At 42.8% G+C, this 22,800-nt stretch overlaps 1 protein-coding gene across 4 annotated transcripts in view; it reads right to left on the bottom strand.

Moving 5' to 3' along the window:
* Positions 1 to 16,795, bottom strand: part of eno4 (enolase 4) — a 69,371-nt gene extending 52,576 nt beyond the window's left edge. For 2 of the 4 annotated variants that reach the window (XM_042009810.1, XM_042009811.1), the window contains exons 1-2: positions 16,602 to 16,795; positions 15,702 to 15,830 (exon numbers count right to left, since the gene is read on the bottom strand). In XM_042009810.1, coding sequence (XP_041865744.1) covers positions 15,702 to 15,830; positions 16,602 to 16,757 — 285 coding nt within the window. In that variant the 5' untranslated portion in view covers positions 16,758 to 16,795. The remainder of the gene's footprint in view (positions 1 to 15,701; positions 15,831 to 16,601) is intronic. The other 2 variants (XM_042009812.1, XM_042009813.1) reach the window with 2 other exon arrangements.
* Between the last annotated feature and the right edge of the window lie 6,005 nt (positions 16,796 to 22,800).

Raw genomic sequence — 22,800 nt, 5'->3', positions numbered from 1 at the left:
GGTATTTGTAAGAGTTAACCAGCTCTACTGCCTGGTTCTCAGTCCTGACAGGAGAGATGTTTGGAGGATTCTTCTGAAAGTCGATGCACATTTCTTTTGTTTTGTTGATATTGATATTTAAGAAGGATGACCTGCACCAGTCGGTGAATTCCTTCACTACAAGCAGAGCAGTTTCAGTAGAGTGACCTTGCCTATAGCCAGACTGATATGGATCTAACAGGTTGTTGTCTTGGAGGAACTGTGAGACCTGACTGAAGACGGCACACTCTAATAGTTTAGACATGAATGGAAGCAGTGAGACCGGCCGGTAGTTTCCAGCCTGGGCTGGGTTGAGTGTGGGTTTCTTCAGCAGCGGGGGAACCTGAGCTTGCTTGAAGGCAGAGGGAAAGACACCGGATTTAAGAGAGGAGGTGATAATATGGGTTACTGCAGATTTGACTGTAGATAAAATGCTCTGCAGGATGTCAGAGGGAACAGGATCAAGAGGACAGGTTGTGGGTTTTGAGTTGACTAGAAGTTTAGAGACTTCGTCCTCATTTAGAGAGCGGAAGGAGCAGAGTGAGGCACCAGTAGCTGGTTTGGTAAGGCTGAGTTGGTCAGGCTCAGTGAATTGGTTACCGATGGTAGCGACCTTTTCAGTGAAGTAGGAAGCAAACATTTCTGCAGTCAGCACAGTGGGAGGCTGAGCAAGTGGTGGAGATAGAAGAGAGTTAAACACCATGAACAGTTGCCGTGTGTTGGGAGCATTGCGGATCTTGTTCTGATAAAAGGTTATCTTGGCCGCCTTTAGGCTGAATGTGAAAGTTTCAAGTTTTTGCTGGGACTCAGACAAGTCAGTGTGCTCTTTTGATTTGCGCCACTTTCTTTCTGCAGCCCTGAGTCTGGTTCTGTTATCCCTTAGAGCATCTGTGAGCCATGGACTGGGAGGGTTTTGTCTGGCTGGTTTTGACACCAGAGGACAGAGTTTGTCCAGAGAGGAGGCGAGAGAGGAGCAGAGTGTTTCTGTAGCCTCATTAACAGACAGTAAGGAGAAGTCTGAGTGGGAAGGGAGGGTAGAGTAAACCTCATCAGACAGCTGTGTAGGTCTGAGGGATCTCAAGTTTCTGTGGTAGGACGCCATTTTTGGAGCCTCTTGAGTGACATGAGGAAGGAAGACAGAGAATTTAACCAGGAAGTGGTCTGAGAGATGCAGCGGGGTGACGGACAGGATTAGATTAGATCTGGAAAATAAAGGAATAAAACAGAACATATAATAGAAAATGGAAACTTCTTATCATTTAATATTCTCACTTCACAATATGGAATCAGTAGCAAAACATTTTTAGAATATGAATGAAATGAATGAAATGAAATGAAATGAAATGAAAAATACTTTATTAATCCCAAAGGGAAATTCAATATTGTAGTAGTAGTAATTTTTTTTTTTTTTTTTTTTTTTTTTTTTTTTTTTTTTTTAAACAATCACATTAATTAATTAAGGGCTTTGTTCTTCAGCCTGATAGCTGCTGGAAGGAAGGATCTTCTGTATCTCTCTGTCTTGCATCGGACTTGAACAAGCCTCCCACTGAACACACTCTGTTGTTTCGTCACGGCGTTGTGTAGAGGGTGTGAAGGATCTTCCATTATCTTCGTCAGCTTGTACAGAATTCTTTTTTTGATGATCAACTCCAGCGGCTCCAGAGTTACTCCAAGCACAGATCCAGCTTTCTTGATCAGTTTGTTAATTCTTTTCAAGTCTCTGGTTCTGATGCCGCTGCCCCAGCAGATTGCTGCAAAGCTGATTGCACTTTCAACAACAGACCTGTAGAACATTTGCAACATTTTGGTGCAGACGTTAAAAGATCTCAGCTTCCTTAAGAAGTAGAGTCTGCTCTGACCTTTCTTGTAAATGTACTCAGTGTTGCTTTTCCACTCAAGTCTGTTGTCCAGCTGAACTCCAAGGTACTTGTATTCCTCCACCACCTCCACCTCCTCTCCCATGATGGAAACACTTCTATGTGTGTTCTTGTTCCTCCTGAAGTCAACAATCATCTCCTTTGTTTTCTTGGTATTCAAGATGAGATGATTGTCACCGCACCATTTCACAAACTGACCGACCAGTTCTCTGTACTCTGCTTCTTGTCCATCACTGATACACCCAACAACTGCTGAGTCATCAGAGTATTTCTGCAGATGACAGAACTCAGAGTTGTACTGGAAGTCTGAGGTGTACAGCGTGAATAGAAATGGTGAAAGTACAGTCCCTTGTGGTGTTCCAGTGCTGCTGACCACCATCTCAGACACACAACCTTTCAGTCTCACAAACTGTGGTCTGTTTGTGAGGTATTCGTAAATCCAGGTGGTTGTGGAGGGATCCACCTGGAATTTCTGCAGCTTCTCACACAGCAGAGCAGGCTGAATCGTATTAAAAGCACTTGAGAAATCAAAGAACATGACCCTCAAAGTGCTGCCTGACTGGTCCAGATGAGAGTGGGCTCTCTGAAGCAGGTATATGATGGCATCTTCAACCCCAAGCCCATTACGGTATGCAAACTGTAATGGGTCCTGAAAGGTGTTCACCTGCTTGCTGAGGTGAGCCAGTAAGAGTCTCTCCAGGACTTTCATGACGTGAGATGTCAGGGCGACTGGTCTGTAGTCTTTTGGTTCAGCTGGTTGTGGTTTTTTAGGCACTGGAACAAGGCAGGATGTTTTCCACAGCACCGGGATTCTTCTCTGACTCAGGCTGGTGTTGAACAGGTGCTGGAGAATCGGACATAGCTGTTTTGAGCAGGTCTTGAGAACTCTGGGACTGACACCATCTGGACCTGCAGCCTTGTTCTGGTTCAGTTTCACCAGTTGTTGCATGACTTGGTTACAGGAGACAGACAGAGTGGAGGTGGAGGCAGAGGAGGTTTCAGGAAGTCCTGATGTGGAGGGAGATGAGGTTGTGTCCAGGTCCTTGACTGAGCTGCAGGGTGACAGAGTGGAGGTGTGACAGGAAAGCTGTGGGCTCATGGAGGGTGTGTGGCTAGTTGGGGTTGAAGCAGGAGATGAGCTAAACCTATTGAAGAACATGTTCAGTTCATTCGCTCTGTCCAGACCTCCATCGGTCTGATCCTCCTTTATCCCGAAGCCAGTGATCTTCTTCATTCCTGACCACACATCCCTCACATTGTTTTTCTGAAGCTTACTTTCCAACTTCTTCCTGTAGTCCTCCTTGCACTTCTTCGTTTGTGTTTTAAGTTGTTTTTGTGTGGACTTCAATAACTCCCTGTCTCCATCCCTAAAAGCTTTCTTTTTGATGTTCAGCAGCTTTTTCAGGTCACTGGTGATCCAGGGTTTGTTATTGGGGAAGCACCTCACTGTTCTTGTTGGAACGGTGCTGTCCACACAGAAGTTAATATAATCTGTCACACACTCAGTCAAGGCGTTGATGTCATCTCCATGAGGTTCACATAGGACGTTCCAGTCTGTAGCCTCGAAGCATCCTCTCAGAGCATCTTCAGCTTCATTAGACCAGGTTCTAATAGCCTTTCTAATGACTGGTTGTTGCTGAACGATGGGCTTGTAGGAGGAGGAGAGAAGAACTAGGTTATGGTCTGATCTTCCTAAAGGTGGCAGGGCAAAGGAGCTGTATGCATTTTTAATATTTGCATAAAATAAGTCCAACGTTTTGTTTTCTCTGGTGGAGCAGCTGACAAACTGTTGGAAAGTTGGTAGAGTTGCAGAGAGGGAGATGTTGTTAAAATCTCCAGAGATAGCCACAAATGCGTTTGGATGTTGTGTTTGAAGCCTGGCCACTACAGAGTTAATGACATCACAGGCTGCGTCTGGAGCGGTACCAGGTAATATATATACCGCTACCAGAATAACGCATGTGAACTCTCTGGGTAAATAATACGGGCGGAGACTCACAGCTAGCAGTTCAATGTCTCTTGTGCAGATCTTCTCTTTAACAGTGACATGTTCAGGATGACACCAACGCTGGTTTACCAGCACCGCAATTCCACCTCCCTTCAACTTCCCGCTGAGTTGTTTATTGCGGTCTGCACGGACCGTCCTGAAGCCGTGTACAGACGCATTACAGTCTGGGATGTGTTCATGCAGCCATGTCTCGGTGAAGCACATAATACTGCACTCTCTGTATTCTTTAAGAGACCTGGTTAGCACCTGAAGTTCATCAATTTTGTTAGCTAGCGATCTCACATTTCCCATAACAACCGTTGGAAGAAACGGTTTGAATCGCCACCGTTTTTCTCTCTGCCTCGCTCCTGCCCTGCATCCTCTTCTCTTTCTTTTCAACTCCGTTGGGATTTGAAGTGTTGTTTCACTGATAATCTTGAGTTTGGAGAGTTTTATCAGTTGATCCCGATGGTAAACAAGTCTCGTTGCCATGGAGACTCACAATAACAAGTCTTGCAAAAACAGAAAAATATTCAGAAAAATCTCCCGTATAGCACAGCCTCTGACCAGCGTGAAAAATCAACCCGAACAGACACAGATTGACAGCTGATGTCTTAAAAAAGACGGCTATATTGCAAAAAATCACGAGTTAAAAACAGAGCTACTACAATTGCTGCTGCCACCTAGCGGCGCATTCTAGAACAGAACAGAATATCACCAGCTTAAATCTATTATATGTAAAAAATATACCATTAATCAATTAAACTTACAGCTACCTATTAGGGTGGCAGAATTCATGAATCTCAATGCCCCAAAGCTATTATCAAAAACATATAGACTATTATCTAAACTAGAAGACTCAATCTGTCTTCCAACTTCAAAATGGGAGGGTGACTTATCCAGTAACTTTAATAAAGATAAATGGTCACAAATATGTTTAAACACCTTTAAAATGACTAAAAATTCAAATATGCAACTAATACAATTCAAAATTCTGCATAGAACTCATTATACAGGACAAAGGATGTTCAGGATGGGTCTGTCACAATCAAACATCTGCACACACTGCAATGAAAACACACCAGACAACTATCTCCATGCCTTGTGGTCCTGCACACCTGTCCGCAGGTTCTGGCTTCAGGTATGTGTGGACATGTCAACATGGTTTAAATGTAATATTCCTACAATCCCCGCACTATGTCTACTAGGTGACTTGGGTGACATTAATATGGCAATTAACTCTGCACACATGAGACGCACAGCATTATGCATCGCAAAGAAAACTATCCTTGTGAACTGGAAAAACAAAAATAATCTGTGTATTCAGGGGGGGGGGGGTGGGCCGTGGGTCTGCCGCTGTCCCCATCCTCTCAGTCCCCGTTCGGGGTGTGGGAGGGTGGGTATTTTCTGGGGTGGGTGACGGCTCACTGGCTGCGGTCCCTGGGTGGCCCGGTCGTGGGGGGCGGCCTCTCCTGGCCTGTCTTGCCCTGGGGGGCCTCCTGGGGAGCAGGGGTGCCTAATGCCACCAAAGGCTCATCATCCAGAGGGAAGTTTGCTTCCCTACGTACATCCCCGGACCCCTCTTACTTCCCGCTCTCTCTGTCTCACACACACACACGTAGGGAGTTGGGAGGCGTGGAGCCATGCGGGGTGTAACGGAGGAGACCATTCAGTGGTCTTCTTGGATGCACCCCGTGGCGACTCGCCTCTCAGTTTTAATTGCACTGAGACACCAAAACACAAGAAACACAACACACAAACAACACCTGGGGGGCATGGCATGCGGTGCATGGTGGCCCGGCTGCCGGCTCATTGCAGTCACTGCCCCTCAATTTTAATTGCACACAACACACACTACATAAACAGTCAGGAGGGGGAGGGAGAGGGTATTGGGGACCTCTCACACCCCTGCTCCCCCTGTGTGTGGCTGGGGGTGGGCAGGGGGGGGGGGAGGTTGCCCCGGGGCCGGGTCCCGGGGTGGCTGCGCTGGTGGGCTGCTGGCTCTGTGGGGGTTGGGTCAAAGGGGGGTGCTTGGGGCTCGCTGTCCTCTGGTCCGCCTGGGGTGTCCCCCACGGGGCATGGTGGGTGGGTTGTGTGTGGCGTGACTGTGTGGTGGTGAGTGATTGTGGGTGCGGCGCGGGGGAGAGTGTGTGTGTGGGGTTATATAGGGTGCAGATTGAAGTAGGTGTGGAGTGGGGGGAGGGGGCCGACAGCACCCTGGTTCCCGGGGTGTGCGGCTGGAACATAGGGGTGTGTGCTGGCCTACGCCGGGTGGCTGTCTGGGGGGGCCTGGTCCTCCTAGGCATGTTGCGGGCCCTCTGCCTTTGGGGGGTGGGGCGGCCGCCTCTGGGCTCCTGGGGCCCTGGGCCCTTTGCTTGGGCGGCCCTGGGTGGCCGGTCCCTAGCAGGGCCGGCGGCTGCTGATCTTGGCCCACTTGGGCCTGTGCCCCGGGACCGTGGGGGGCTCTTGCTGGGGCTCTCCTCTGCCGCCCTTCGGGTGGGGCTAGAGTCGTCTTTCTGGTGGGGTGGCTTGGGTTGGTGCTCCGGGTCTGCTGCTGAGGGCCCGGGCCTCTGGCCCAGGTCTGCCTCTGGCCTCGGTGGAGGCGTGGTCGCATTTGCATGATCTCACTCACCACTCTTCATCACTGATCACTCCTTGTTTCTCATGCTCTGCATGCTGACACAGTCACTGAGTTGTCTAGTGGGTTTTAATACTAAGCGATAATTATTAAATTTTTTTTTTTTTTTGTATTTTTCCTGTGAGTTAGTATCTGGTCGCTGTTATGTCTTTTTGATTTGGTTATTATTTAAAAAACTCTTAATAACTGGCAGCCCTGTCTTTTCTGTGTGTGTGTTTCTGCTTTTGTAAAAGTTGTAGGAAATTTTCTGGTGTGTTCATGTACAGGTGTAACTAATTGTTGTCTGGTGATGGTGTGGATTGAAGGGTCTTTTCCTTCTGTCTGTGATCTTCTTGTCTCCTTTCTTCTTTCCCTTTTGCTCTTTTTGCTGTTCTCCAGCTTTTTCTGTCCCCTCCGGTCAGGTCCAGCAAGATTACATAGATTCCGTGATTCAAAGTAAATAAATGAATCAGATTATCAAGAGGAGCCTTACCCATAGGCCCCCCCTTGGCAGAGCACATTTGTTCAGCACGATACAGCAACCAGATTATCATTTTGCTGCTATGATGCTGGACAGGACAAGTTAAAAAAAAAAAAAAAGAAAAAAAAAAGGATTAGATCTGGAAAACAAGAATTCCCAGTTCTTTCTGTTTCTGGGCAGAATATTGTTATTCTTATTATTATTACAATAATCTAGTTTGATTTCATGCCGTCAACATTAAAAATATTTGTTTTATTTAAATATGTTTTGTTACAGTCTTTTTAGGTTCTTTCTGGCAGCAATACATTTCAAAGACAATGCAGAACATGGGCAGGCGAGGAACTCTGAGGGTAAAGCTCAGAATAGTTAATAATAATAATATGAAAGAAAGGACACGCTGCGGCCAGCCTGAGAAAACTGAGCCAACATTTGATAAGAAATAAATATTTTATTATAGATATCACTGACAAAGACAAAGACACTGTAAATAAGTAAAATAATCTTTATAATAAGAAATACTTAATACTTAGTATTATAAAACTTCATTTTACTTTATAAATTATGTAAGCTGTGCAGAAACTAAGTGAACAAAATCCAGCCAACATTACAAACATTTTTTTAAGGGAATATCAGTAAGCTGATGAGGCTTGTCTTCACTGATCCTGCCACATTTGTGGAGGAGCTCAAGAAGGTTCCAGTTCCAGAAGACCTCAGTGCCCAGAATGAGAGGCCACTAAAGGAAGAGGTCGTTGTAAGGCAGGTATCACACTTCAGTCAAGGACCGGCCGAAAACCAATGTAGCTCCCATCAAGATCAAGAAACCCCTAGCGTATCCAGCTTACAACACATGATGGGATGACCACTCTGATGCGCCGGCCATGGTATTCCCAGCACCAACTAACAAAAGCTGCAGTATGCAAGATACCTGCAGTGACTGCAGGGGAAGAACATTTTACCAGGTGTTAGGAAGCTATCCTGGACAGTGGTGCACATTGTAAAAAATCTTTTATTTATATGGCTTAATTTGTTCGTTTGCACAGGAAAACATCTTTTATATTGTTTTACTGTTACATTATGAAACTGCAATAAAATGTTTGACAAAGGTAACTGGTTTCACTGGTATTGTACAGGAAAGGAAAACCTTGATTATGTAATACTGAACTCACTCTGCCTCAGTTCTCCTCCTGGCTGGTCCATAGTCAGTCCTGTATATATATTTTTTTGTTTTAAAATGTGTAGATGTTGATGCACTCCTCCCTGAGCTGCCTAGTGGCTATGTTGTTGGGGACTTTATGCCCCTGGTAGGGTCACCCATGGCAAACGGGTGTCTAGGTGTGGACGAAGCATGGCTCAAAACACCCCTATGATGATGACAAACCATGGACCCAGGTTTCCCTTGCCTGGACGTGTATTACTGGGGCCCCCCTCTGGAACCAGGCCTGGAGGTGGGGCACAGAGGCAAGCGCTTTGTGGCTGGGCCTTTGTCCATGAGGCTCAGTCGAGCTCAGCTTGAAAGGGTGACATGGGCGACCCCTCCCGTGGGTGCACCACCTGCAGGAGGGGCTAGAGGGGACGGGTGCACTGTGAGCTGGGCGGCTGCCAGAGGTGGAGACCCTGGCGGTCTGATCCTTGGCTGCAGAAGCTAGGTCTAGGGACGTGAAATGTCACCTCTCTCGCGGGGAAGGAGCCTGAGCTGGTGCGTGAGGTTGAGCACTTCCGGCTAGACATAGTTAGACTCACCTTGACGCACAGCTTGGGCTCTGGAACCAATGTCCTTGACAGGGGCTGGACCCTCTTCCATTCTGGAGTTGCTCCCAGTGAGAAGCACCGAGCAGGTGTGGGCATGCTCATTGCCCCCCCGACTGTCAGAAAGAGTTTCAACTCCCATCTCCGGCAGAGCTTCAACCATGTCCCGGGTGATGCAGGGGACATTGAGTCTGAGTGGGCTGTGCCTCTATTGTTGAAACGGCGTTGGTGCCTGTCGTGGTGGTAAACCCCGAACTCGTTGGTGGACACCAGCAGTAAGGGATGCTCTCAAGCTAAAGAAGGAGTCCTATCGGGCCTTTTTGGCCTGTGGGACTCCAGAGGCAGCTGATGGATATCGGCAGGCTAAGTGTAATGCAGCTTCAGCAGTCGCTAAGGCAAAAACTCGGGCATGCGAGGAGTTTGGAGAGATCATGGAGCTTTGAAGAGATTCTGCTCCACCATCTGGCGGCTCAGGAAGGGGAAAGCAGTGCTCCATCAACACTGTGTACAGTGGGGATGGGGGGCTGCTGACCTCGACTCGGGACGTTGTGAGGCGGTGGGGGAAATACTTTGAAGACCTCCTCAATCCCACCAACAAGGAAGCAGAGTCTGGGGACCCTGGTGTTGGCTTTCCCATCTCTGGGGCTGAGGTCACTGAGGTGGTTAAAAAGCTCCTCAGTGGCAGGGCCCTGGGGTTGGATGAGGACAGTTCCCCTGGACTGGCAGACTGGGATGGTGGTCCCCTTCTTCAAAAAGGGGGACCGGAGGGTGTGCTCCAACTTCAGGAGGATCACACTCCTCAGCGTCCCTGGTAAGGTCTATTCAGGGGTGCTGGAGAGGAGGGTCCGTCGGATAGTTGAACCTCGGATTGAGGAGGAGTGTGGTTTTCGTCCCGGTCGTGGAACGGTGGACCAGCTCTATACTCTCTTTTTTGCATGCCAGTTTGCTCAACCAGTCTACATGTGCTTTGTGGACTTGGAGAAGGCATTAAACCGTGCCCCTCTGGGACCCTTGTGGGGGGTACTCTGGGAGTATGGAGTGCCAGAACCCCTTGTTGAGCTGTCCGGTCCCTGTACGACCGGTGTCAGAGCTTGGTCCGCATCGCCAGCAGTAAATCAGAATTGTTTCCGGTGAGGGTTAGACACTGCCAAGGCTGCCCTTTGTCACTGATTCTGTTCATTACTTTTATGGACAGAATTTCTAGACGCAGCCGAGGTGTTGAGGGGATCTGGTTAGGTGGCCTCAGGATTGGGTCTCTGCTCTTTGCGGATGATGTGGTTCTGTTGGCTTCATCGGGCCGTGATCTTCAGCTCTCACTGGAGCGATTCGCAGCCGAGTGTAAAGCAGCTGTGATGAGAATCAGCACCTCCAAATCGGAGACCATGGTCCTCAGCCAGAAAAGGGGGAGTGCTCTCTCGGGGTTGGCAAAGAGGTCCTGCCCCCAAGTGGAGGAGTTCACGTATCTCGGGGTCTTGTTCATGAGTGAGGGAAGGATGGAGAGGGAGATCGACAGGTGGATCGGTGCGGCGTCTGCAGTGATGTGGACTCTGCATCGGTCTGTCGTGGTGAAGAGGGAGCTGAGCCAAAAGGCAAAGCTCTTAATTTACTGGTCGATTTACTTTCCTACCCTCACCTACTGAGGGGCTCAGAGTAGAGTCGCTGCTCCTCCACATCGAAAGGAGCCGGATGAGGTGGCTTGGGCATCTGGTTAGGATGCCTCCTGGACGCCTCCCTGGTGAGGTGTTCCAGGCACGGTGCTTCCTGCATTTTTAAGTTGCCATATTTTGTGGCATAGTTCTATCCTGTTTTTCTGTTTGCCGACACTACAATAAATGTATATTTTTGAAGAGAAGTATGATGTTATTGGATACAGTTGTGGAACATATCCTGATCTTCAATTTCTTGTAAAGCTACTTTTATGGACTAAAGAGGAAATTAGAGTAGGGTGCCAGGAAATTCTGTAGATGTGGTTATAAAGGTGTATAATTATATTTTTATTATTAACCTTTATTTACACAGGTAATCCCTTTGAGACATGGCGTCTCATTTACTATGTGGGTGTTTCCCTCTTTATCCCTTTAAGAGTGTACATTAGATTACAGTCATTTAGCAGACGCTTTTATCTAAAGCGACTTACAGTAGAACCCTAGCCCCCCACATGGGGGACTGATGCTCTACCAACTGAGCTATTCAGCCACAAATAGTTGCTTCTGGGGTTGGTAGGATAATTATTTGCTCCACCTTCTGTATTTTACTTTTTTTTCTTTTGCTTGGGACTTTAGCTTGGGACTTTAGAGTTTAATTGTTTGATTTGAGAGAAAGATTTCTTGTTTTCACCCTCAAATATCAAGTTGCTCTCTCTCAAAACTCTCCTCTCACACTCTAAAAGTCTCTTCTTGCTCTCAAATATATCATCTTCCTTTCAAAACTCATCTCAAGTATAGGGTTGCAGGTTTCCTCACAGACACATTCTCTGCTCTCAAAACTTCTTCTCTGCTTTCTTGGGTTGCTGAATGAGCTAACGACCTATAGAAACATCCTGTTTGCATAGATGTTCTGGTTTTATGGTACTATAGAATTAGCCTACAGTGCGTATGGAGTTGATCATTCCTGTAGGTTTGTTAAATATGTAGCAGAATTATCACAGTGAAGAGTAACTGAGATGCATTACCACGATGGCAGCCTTGTTTCACTTTGTCTACTAAACATTTCAAATGTGTTTTTTACTCTCATAAAATATATAACATGAAACTAACCTGTATTTCCAATATTTCAACCCCATGTTATAAGAATGTCGCGATCACTTTATGAGATAGTGTGTTTATGGTGCGAGAGGTGGAGCAACAAGTAAGACGCAGTGTCGAGTGCATTTGGGAGGAGAGAGAGAGGAAAAGAGTTGCTTGTCATTAGAACATGACAGAAGTTTGTCACAGTTTATGGACTAGATCTGAGCTAAACATGAGTCCGGTGTCTGTTCCCCACTGTAGGTTAAGTTAAGGGGTTAACTCTGAAGCTGCCTGCAGCCTTAAGATGATAAACATGTACATTGCACCTACAACAACAAAAGTTATTTTCCTTCTTTCCATCTGGTCTTTCTGCTCCTGAACTGCACAATTTCTTGAGTGCTTAGTAACTATAATGCTCTGTTGCCTCCACTATCGGGGAAAACTCCCCACAAAAGCAGCTGCTAAGCTTTCCACCTCCACATCGAGCTCAGGAGGCCGAGTAGAGGAAGAACGACATATCTGAGAGCAAGAAGGAACTTTTTGAGTGTGAGAGCAGAATTTTGAGAGAGACCAAGATGATTTTTGAGCATGAAAACAAGAAATCTTACTCTCAAAGCAAACAATTACCCTCTTGATCAAAGCCAGAGAAATACCCTCACAATTTACCAGAGAAACCTGTTTATAGAACCTGACATGTCTCTGGACGCCTCCTTCCACATAATACATTGTTGATATTGTTGGTTGGACGCAGAAAAACCTGCAGAATATAGAATATGGATTAATACAGAACCATGCTAGAGCTACTATCATTAGTTTTAATAACATTATTTAACATGCTGAGGGTCAACCCTGCAAGGCAAGCTGCAAAGGAGCAGGAGAGAAAGGGAAGCAATTTTTTCACGTCCCCCCCAGGAATTACTCTCTGAAATTTTACTGTTTGTTGCCCTCCCTCAAAACTAAAAAGAGATTTTCACTCCTGGTGTGAAGACCTGTGTTTTCATCCCATAAGAATCTACGGTGTAACTTTTATGCTTTTTAGAGGCATTGAATTTAGCAAAAGTTCCCCATTTAGTTTTATTTTCTAATTTAACTTATAAAGTCCCAAAGCAACGTCTACTCGACTTCCTGGTTCAGTCATGTGATTTTGTGTGACATGTTTGTTGTTGGATAACACCTGTGGCAGAACTAGCTTGTTTTTGAAAGCTTGTTTTTTCTATCCCTAAAAATGAGTTTCAAACTGAAATGCTTCAATAAGGAGTAACCTGCTGTGGTCACATGTTTTTGACAAATTTACATTCAAATAAGTTATGAAAATATTGCTGTAACAAATGTCAAATCAGGCTTTTAGCTTTAAAAGAGTCAAGAAAAAAGGCATGTCACAGCTTTAAGAGCAAAATATAAAGGACTGCTCCATGAATTCACCTCATTCATACATTTTCAGTTCTTATATTTCATATTGCTAAATTCGATGCAAATGTCAGGAACGAGACGCAGAAGGTTGAGGTGTGGAGCCCAGTGCTGACTTACGAGGTGGGCGGCAGACGGGTGCAGGAACAGGCTTTTAATAAATAAAAGCTAAGCCAGAGGACATGGCACGAAGACTATGAGAACTAAATTTGGCATGAACACTAAAGCACATGAAGAACTACGACAAGTATTAACAAAAGTTAGGGGTTTATATACACACACAAGGACTAACGTGGAAACAGGTGAAGTGAATGAGCCAAATCAGACCAGGTGCACGACTGACAGAGAGAACAAAGCAAGACAGAAGTAAACATGACAAGACCATAAAAACCTAAATCAAAAGACAGATCCCAGCATATTTAAACAAATATTAGCACATTAAATTACGTTAAACCGATTAAATTATAAGTAAAATGTATTATTAGACATTAGAATTGTAACTCCACCACTACTTTTTTTTAATAAAAGATATAAAATTATCACCAACCTATACTGGGCATATTTTCAGTAATGGTTTATTTTGTATAACATGGATTGCAAGAAGTGGTCCGGTATTAAGGGTTTCATCGAGGTCCTCATTAGACACCACAGCAGGCAGTTCAGATGAAGACCCTGAAGACCATAATTACACTCCCACAAACAGGGAGATGGAAAAATAGTGATTCAAATGTGTCTGGTTACGAAAGTCTGTTAATCTTTCCAACTGTGCAGAAGAGCCTGAAAACAAAGGCTGGAGCAGATCATACGAAGCATTTAGTCAACAGGCATACACTGTGAAGGAATACAACACTTTCCTGGAGGAGCATAGATTTCTTAGATGAATGTATTGCAAGACACAAGTACGACATGGGGTCACACAGTAGGTATCGACCTATTTGGGCAAACCTTTAAGTTAGAACTTGTCAATGAATGGTTGATCTCCCACTATGATTGCTTGGTTTCCAAAAGCCACTGAAACAGGAGCTTCCAGGCAGAGGTGGCTATGAGCCTGATTCTTCTGACTATGCATAGGTCTAAACCATCGCTCAATGCCACACCACCACCACCGAAGAGGGTTTGTGTTGGAGTTCCAAATGATGTTTGTACTGACCAGGTTGTACACTGGCCACCTCCAACCACCTCCATCTGTGAGACATGTGATGTGCTTCTCTGCTTCACGGAGGAAGGGAAACGTTTCAAACTTTTCCATTTGGTCCAGGCTGCAAAGGCTGTTTCACAAATTTAAAAACTTATGATGGAGGTTAGTTTTCCATGATCAGTCCTACACAAGTTAAAAGACCATTTTCCACCACGAAAGCTTGATTCTTAGTTTTAAAGAGAGAGTTGCTGGTTGAGAAGACATATGGCTGTCATGATGTTTCCTTTTTTTTTGGTGCTGTGCATGTGTGTGTGTGTGTGTGTGTGTGTGTGTGTGTGTGTGTGTGTGTGTGTGTGTGTGTGTGTGTGTGTGTGTGTGTGTGTGTGTGTGTGTGTGTGTGTGTGTGTGTTGGGGGGTGTTTAAGCTGTAAATATTCAAACATTATTTTTTTAGAAGTAAGTAGGAAGGTTCTGGTTTTGAAACACTAAAGATGAAAAAAAGTTAATGAGCTGAGTTGTTATCAGCAATAGAAGAGATTTACTAAAACAGCCCAATGTGACAAATATGTAGCGGCACACATGTTTAACAGAGGAAGTCAAAATATTTTTGAGAAATATGATTTATATGGTCTATTTACCCTGTTTCATATTCCACATATTTTTTCTCCAACAAAAGCTGGGTCTGGGTTCTTGTGGGTAATGTGGCAACCATGTTTTTATGTCAAGCCCTATGTGCTACTTTTTTATATGAAAAGTGCTTTATAAATAAAATTTGATTTGATGTGTAGTCTTCTGTGGTGCTTTTAAGGCGCTACGTATCCCAAACGAAGCTCTAGCTCCTGTCAGACAAAGCCGGTACTGCAGTTTTAAAGCTTCACAGAGAGTTGTTTGTCCTTTCAGAGACACCACAATAAAAATGGTGGCAGCTGCACGTACATGGACCCACGGTAAGTAGAAATAACCGTTTTTTTCTGACAATAGAAACATAACAGTTATTTTAGTAAAGACATTAGTTACCAATACAAACAGTTTTAAATGATAGATGATTTTTCTGCTCATTGACCTTTGATTTTGTTTCATGCTGCCCCTTTAAGGTGTTTGCTGCAACACAGGACATCAGGCCTTTTCCGTGGACCTGCAGTTCACAATGCCGCCCCCCCCCCCCCCCACACACACACGCACACACATCCGTTGTGAAGCAGGACCATCTGACTGATTAACTAAAACAAAGCATCTCAAAGAGCTACGGTGGGTGTGTACGATGTTAATCTGCCCTGGATTTGCTACAAGCATTCAAACACGCCTGTTAATCAAACGAGACCCTACGGCCGGGTCTCCGGTGACCTCGCCGTGACCTCAAGTCATGGTGTCACATCTCATCTTTGTGGCACTGGTGATACAGTAAAAGCTGAAATGGAAAGTGTCGGGGGTCAGGGTCTGTTTTCTGATTGCTACCTTCTCTTCTTGCCCCTGGCTGGTCTCTTCCCATCAGAAGAGGCCCTTCCTGTCACTTCGGACCATCACTATAATGAATTACATATCCTTTGTCATGTGTTTAATCTTTATACTGAACACATACACTGAACTGATTATCCAGCGTGATTACATTTTAAAAAGCTGTAAATTCAACTCATGATCCGCTGAAATAATCCTGGACTGCTGCTGCTTTCTAAGCGCCTGACAGGATGTGAAGAAGACGTTTTACCTTTTCCTTGTTGCAGACGCGACAGAAGACCTCGGCTTCAACAGAGAGTTGTCCTCTGGCATCATAAACCTCTCTCCCTCTTAACCTGCTGATCACTGCTGGTGCAGCGAGCTTTCCAAAGTAATCTGCCTGAGAGACATTTGAAGGTTAAAAATGTTAGAGAAAATATTTTTTATTTATTTAACTACTCATATATGAAATCTGCATCTTACAAGAAATAAATTTGCTTTGCCGTGAGCACCGTGTCAGTGTAGCCGACCAGATCTATTAAGAGGAGCTCTACCACATTAGAGTTCTACTCAGTTTCTTCTCTGCTCGTCTTTATTTGCTTCCCCCACAATACACTCTGTGACGGTGAGAGAGGAGAGGAACATGAAAAGGCTTCTCTAGAAAAATGGTAGAAAATCCAGATGTCTCAGCAGGGCCAGGAACATCATGAAGGACTCCATTCACCTCGGTTTTCACCTCTTTGACCTGTTGTCCTCTGGCAGGCGCTGCAGGTCCATAGTAGTTTTCAAATGGCTGCACATCTAGTGTGTAGTGCTGTCTTGGGCATTTTCAGGTGGTGTCTCCAAGACTTCTATTTCTTCAAAAACACTCCCAGACTACTGTCCTGATGAAAACACGACTGAGCCATTTCAGTACTTTTCATTTTCTAATAGTTTTGGGAAACGTGCTAATGTTAATTCTGGTGTGAGAAATGCACCAAAGCGACTGATAAAAACTGGAATTTGAGTCAGGTGTGTTGGAGCAGGGACACACTGAAAACCTGTTGGGCTGCGGCCCTGGTAGGGCCGACCTCAGTAGTCCTGGTCTAGATACTTTCTTCCCATCACTTGTTAATCATTACTGACATAAAGTAGTTGTTTTAGCCCCTCCGAACAAGAAACTGCAGCGTACCAGGTGTCCGTAAACGTCTCCCGGCTGGAGGACGAACGCCTCGTTCAGAGCTCTCTCGATCTCCTGCGGGACTCCGTGGACTCGGTAAAACTCAGCTGCTGCGTTTTTCAGTTCCTGGAAGTCCCGTTCCTCCGTGGAAATCCTCTGCCGAGACATTATTATCGGTCGTCGCAAACTTTTCTTCTTCTTCTTCTTCTTCTTCTTCTTCTTCTTCGTCTTCTTCTTCTTCTTCTTCTTCTTTTGTTGTCCGTTACCATGGAAATAAGACATTCGAGTCACAGCGGGGAGTGTCGGAAATCAGAGTGACAAAACGCTCTTGCCTTTTTTTTCATTTGGAAACAAAAAGATCATTTATTAAAACTCAATAATAATAATAATAATAATATTATTAGTAGTAGTAGTATTTTAAAGACAAACTATAAGCGTGTTGAGTAAGTGGGAGTAAAGGGAAAAAAGGGATTTTCATGCAGAAAGACAGCTTAGGCTACTCAACATTGCTTCAGTTGAATCTATCAAAATGTTTCCGCTATTTCCAGTTATCTGGAAGTCAGCTTGTGTTTAGCTGAGATTTAGGTTTTTATTAGGATATTTTTAACAGAAAACTGCATGTGAAGTATATGAAGTATAGATTCATCTTTTTTTCAATCACAGTTTAATTGAGTAAATAAAAGGTGGCAATTAGGATGTGAACTGTTCAGGACTTTTTTTTTTTTTTTGGGTAATAAAATAGCTAATAACTGAACTATTTCTTGTTGTTCACTTGTTCCTTGATGTTCTGTGAGACCAGTGGGGTAGTCGCTCAACAAAGAGAGACTCTCCTGAAAAAGCCAGACTAACCAGCTCCATCTCCTAATTAAGCCTCAACTTGTTCCACTAACCAGCTCAGCCTTATTAAACCCAGAAGGACTTCCATAGCCTGACTGCCTGCAGCAAGCTCGGGTGGATGGATGAAGGAAAAGTGGGTAAACGGATGAAATGATCGAGACTAAAGATAAAATCAGCTCCGTTCTTCTCATCAGCAGGTCAGATGGATTTGGACTGAAATTAGACTTTTTAAAAATATATTGTGTGATTCAACCCGTTGTATAATCTTTCACTTTTGCCATATTAATGTCATTATTTATTTTTAAAACCATGAAAATACAGTTATCTGTGTTTAATAGTTTTAATAATCTGATTGCATGACGTAAACAGCGTGACTTTTCGATTTACGCGAGTCTTTCTAACCCTGCTTCATGGAACTGGCCCTCATGTTGCTTGTTTTCCCTCCATAGTGCTGCTGTTTAACACAGACGTGGCCCTCAGCGGACAAGTCAAGAACTTTTGTCCTGGAACGGAACGATCCTCCACACAGACCTTCACCCTGGAGCGTTTCATTGTCAGCCTATTAGCAGGCTGAAAACTGGTCCGCACACCTCCAGCTTCACCGGTGACACGTACAAGGCCACGTGGGTCTTCACATGATGAGGTCATCAGACAATCAGACAACGGAAGGTTTCACCGCTGAACAACGTCAGACCTTCTTCAAAATGCTTCAACTTTATCAATAAAAGATTTTTAAAATGAGACCAAATTATTATTATTATTATTATTATTATTATTATTATTATTATTATTATTATTATTATTATTATTATTATTATTATTATTATTTCTAAACAGAAGGGTTTAAGATATTTAACTCTCCTTTTGAGAGATGAACCCTTGACCTGTTTATGACCTGAAACACACACGAGACACACACACACACACACACACACACACACTGAACCTTTGACTCTTCAATCCTGTTGGGGAGACAATGAACATTTCAGCATTGTCACGCACAAGCATATTCCAATATTTCCTCTCCAGTTTTTACATATCTATCTATCTATCTATCTATCTATCTATCTATCTATCTATCTATCTATCTATCTATCTATCTATCTATCTATCTATCTATCTATCTATCTATCTATCTCTCTGGGATTAAAAATGTAATAAAATGATCAGATAACCAATCAATGCAATCATTTTGGCCTCGAAAACAGATATTCCGGCCTGATCCAACACTCCGTCGTTTCTGTCAGGATGTTCCAGATGGCTGTTCACACCATCATTCTCCAAACACCCTGAAAATATGGAAACAATGACGCTGACGGGACAAAGGCACAAAGAAACGCCTCAATGTTCCTTTCACACCCGATTTTCATCTGGGCAACAACAACAACGACAATAATAACAATAATAATAATAATAAATATAATAATTTCATAAACAACAACGACAATAATATTATTAATAATAATAATAATTTCATAAACAACAACGACAATAATAATAATAATAATAATAATAATAATAATAATAATAATAATAATAATAATAATAATATCTTAAACAACAACGACAATAATAATAATATTAATAATAATAATAATTTCATAAACAACAACGACCATAAAAATAATAATAATAATAATGTTATTTTTCCTATTCTTTTTTATGTGAATAAAATAAACATTAGAAAAAAACACACACACACGCAAACAAACAAAAAGAAATGAACTGGGTTCGTTCAGAAGGCCTCTGCCGCTCCGCCAGCGCGTGCCTGTGCTGTGGGCAGAGTGTGTCTGACGCACGGAGGAATGAACGTGATGAAGATGAGCCAATCTTCATCCTACAGAGGGTCAGCACCGTCTTCTCAAAAGCTCATCATTTCTACGTCTGTAGGGTTATACAAATGTGCTCATAAATAAATAAATAGACAAAGCAAGCTCTATATCCTATATAAGCTCTATATAACCCCCAGGTTTAAAATCAGTTTACTAGTAAATATTTAAAACTGAGATAAGATCAAATCTGTGCTCTGCTCACAGGAATATTTATTTTACTTGTTTAGATAAATCAGTTGTTTAGCTTCTAATGACAAACATAATCTGAATAATAATAATAATAATAATAATAATAATAATAATAATAATAATTATTATTATTATTATTATTATTATTATTATTAATGTTATTATTATTATTATTATTATTATTATTATTATTATTATTATTATAAAAGTCTGAAAGCCATGATCCTTTTACCTGCGTTGTGGACGAGGTCAGGTCACAGGGAGGACAGTCTTTTTGTCTTCTGGATCTTCTGCCTGTTGTCTAAATAAAGCAGAAGTTCATCCAGAATAAACAACATTAACAGTGAAAACCTCATGCAGCATGTTAGCGGAGGGTAGAACTGTCAGAAAAGAGGCTAAACATGAAGCCCAGTCTGGCCCTGCACACATCCCTCTTACATCTGAGGTTATAATACAACCATCATTCCTTTTCTGTGTTTCCCTTCCAGAGGATTGCAGGCTGCAGCAGCAGGGGGTCCGTCGGCTTTTTAAAAAATGGAGCAGCTGCAAAGAAAATGATTCACGTGTGATGACCAGTTTGGTCTTAGTGACACAAATGAAAGTGTCTGCAACTCGTCTGTCACAGGAAGAACTCTGAATGTCTGTTTTTAAAGAGCTGGTGCCATTTGTGGGGCTCCACAAGCAGTCGTTGAGGGGCTTCAGGGATCCTCAGAGAGGCTTTGTTGAGTCCCCTGAAAAACAGGGTAAAAATTCCGTGTCACTGTTATCTCCTTTCCCAGAAAATGTGGAGCAGAGATTGTATGTTTTACCCCAAAGTCACAGTTTAAGCTGAGATATGATGTTTTTTAACTGAATGAACATTCTGTGTAATTCTAAGTTGAGGGGTATTTAGAAGAGAAATTCTGTCACACAGGCTGCTCATTGGCCTGTAATTCATCTTTAAAAGGATTATGTGTGGACGTCTCTGTAAAGCTGAACGGCTGTTGGTGTTTTTCTCCACCTCCCTCTCTGCTGACCACCTGTTGCTGTTTGTCCTTTCACATAAGCCACTCAAGGCATATACACAACTCATCCCATTACTCACTCAATGCAGTGGTGTCTGTTTATGTCATTCTAATGAATTCCAGTTTTAATTGTGGGAGTGGTGACGTTAAACAGCTTGCTCAGGGTCTCCACAGGTCACATGAATAAAAGTAGCCTACCGCCTAATTAGCACATCTTTCTTTTCTCTGTCTAAAAAGCAGGGGGTGCATCCAGGTCTCTGCATGGCCGCCGCCTCTAATTGCGTCTAATTAAAAATCCCCCAGTCATGTTTTCAAACTTGACCAGGTGTGGTTTGAATGGGAGCTTTGGTGGCTTTAAAAGTCTGCTTTCCCACTGATATCTGCAGCAGAGTTGCTTGTGATCATGATACAGGAGCTTACAAGTTGCTAGAAACTTCTGATTTGTGTGTGTGTGTGTGTGTGTGTGTGTGTGTGGCCTGGTTCATTACCGAATTTGGATTAAAAATGAAGCCTCGCAATCATTCTGAAACTTCTGTTTGCTTTCTTCCTGATTCAGCAAATATCTAAATAAAAATGACAGATAAAAGTTCACTTTTTATTTCTGTGTTTTTCAGTCTCGTACATAATGTGATTTATGCCTCTTGTGTTAAGTCCAGTCAGATTTTCTGCAGAAACTTGTCCGGAATCCTTCAAAAGAACATTATTTCTTTTAGTGTTTTTCCATTTTGGCTTAAAAAAGAAAGAAAGAAAAAAAGAATTGTGTGCAAAATAGATAAAAGGAGTTTAAAAAATAAATTAAAAGAAAGATAAATGAAGACAAACAAGACTGATCGTCCATGCAGCTATTATCCCTTTTTAATTTAATTTTTTTTTATTCAATCTACAGTTCCATATTATTCAGTCCAATACTTTGTGTTGAATGGACATAAAAAATAAAATAAAATAAAATAAAATAAAATAAAATTAAATTAAATTAAATTAAATTAAATTAAATTAAATTAAATTAAATTACAGAATGATTAGTACTGTTAGGTGGCATGGAGATAACAGAAAGACTGCTTTCAGATTACTTCTTCATGATTTTTAATGTTTTTTATTTTTAATCTTAAAAAAATTGTGGAGAATTCTGCGTTCATGTGTCAAATTTGTTTAAAAAATTTTTAAAAAGAAAGAAACACCCCAAACACAGCAAGACTCATCTTCCCTGCAGCTCTTGTCGCTTTTCTTTTTTTACTCAACCTTCAGTTCCATGTGAATCAGTGCAATGCTTTGTAATGTGTGTATAAAATAAAAAAATAAAATAACGTAAAATAACCATACAATAAAATTAAACTAAAAATTAAATTAAATTAAATTAAATTAAATTAAATTAAATTAAATTAAATTAAATTAAATTAAATTAAATTTGAACCCTTACCAACTCTCTTAAGGTTGACACTGGCCAGAAGTTGGTGCGTCTCAAATATCTGGTGTGGAGAGCAGTTAATGCGTTTTTGTTTGGGTTTGTGGAGTAATGTAAAGACTCGTGATGTTAATGACTTCTCATATAAAAGCTGCTGAATTACATCCAGGTTTTTTCCATGTGCAGCACATTCATGTGGAACATTTGAGACGCTCAAACCCGCAGACTGAACCCCAGCAGCTTGTGGGTCTGCTCTGAACACACACCAGTAAACACTGTTCACATATATAAAGAGAGGAAAACTACATGTTATTTCACTGTTTCTACTTAACTTTAGCTCCCCACTAAGCTGCTAATGCAGGCAAAATTAATCTCTTTGTCCTGATCGTAATTTCATGCTTCCATGGTGAAAGTCTGAGCTTTCTGCAGCTGTAATGCCCTCTAGCGACGCTCGTGAGTACTGCACCTTCATCATTATAATACATTCAAAAACGAGAAGCTCAAAACTATATAGAAACCGGGAGGAACTTCCACAGTGTTACAGTTGAAAATGTGAGTATTACTGGATGCAACAGAAGTTTGAAATGACATCAAAGAGGAATAAAGTTCCATCTGAAACACATTTATACATTAGACCAGTTTGTCAAACTCAGTATTAGAAAATCAGGAGCAGTCGTCATTGTGTTTTTAAAGTTTAGGAGTCGGATGTGGACATCAGGCGTTGCTATGGTAAGGCCCAACTAAACGCTGACAAACCAGGAGCAGGACGTCTCCACGCCACAACACTGACTTCACATATGTGAATTTAAATAATATTTTTTAGATATATTTACCACCCTGCCTCTCACCTGTTAAAATGCTGGGATAGGCTCCAGCTCACCCGCGACCCGAAATGGAATATGCGGTCAAGATAATGGATGGGTGGATGGATATATTTACCATTTAAA

Source organism: Melanotaenia boesemani, chromosome 16 (assembly GCF_017639745.1).
Source record: "Melanotaenia boesemani isolate fMelBoe1 chromosome 16, fMelBoe1.pri, whole genome shotgun sequence".
In the NCBI taxonomy this organism is placed as follows: domain Eukaryota; kingdom Metazoa; phylum Chordata; class Actinopteri; order Atheriniformes; family Melanotaeniidae; genus Melanotaenia; species Melanotaenia boesemani.
The sequence above is the reverse complement of the archived record's forward strand: the minus strand, read 5'-3'. Positions and strand labels throughout refer to the sequence as shown.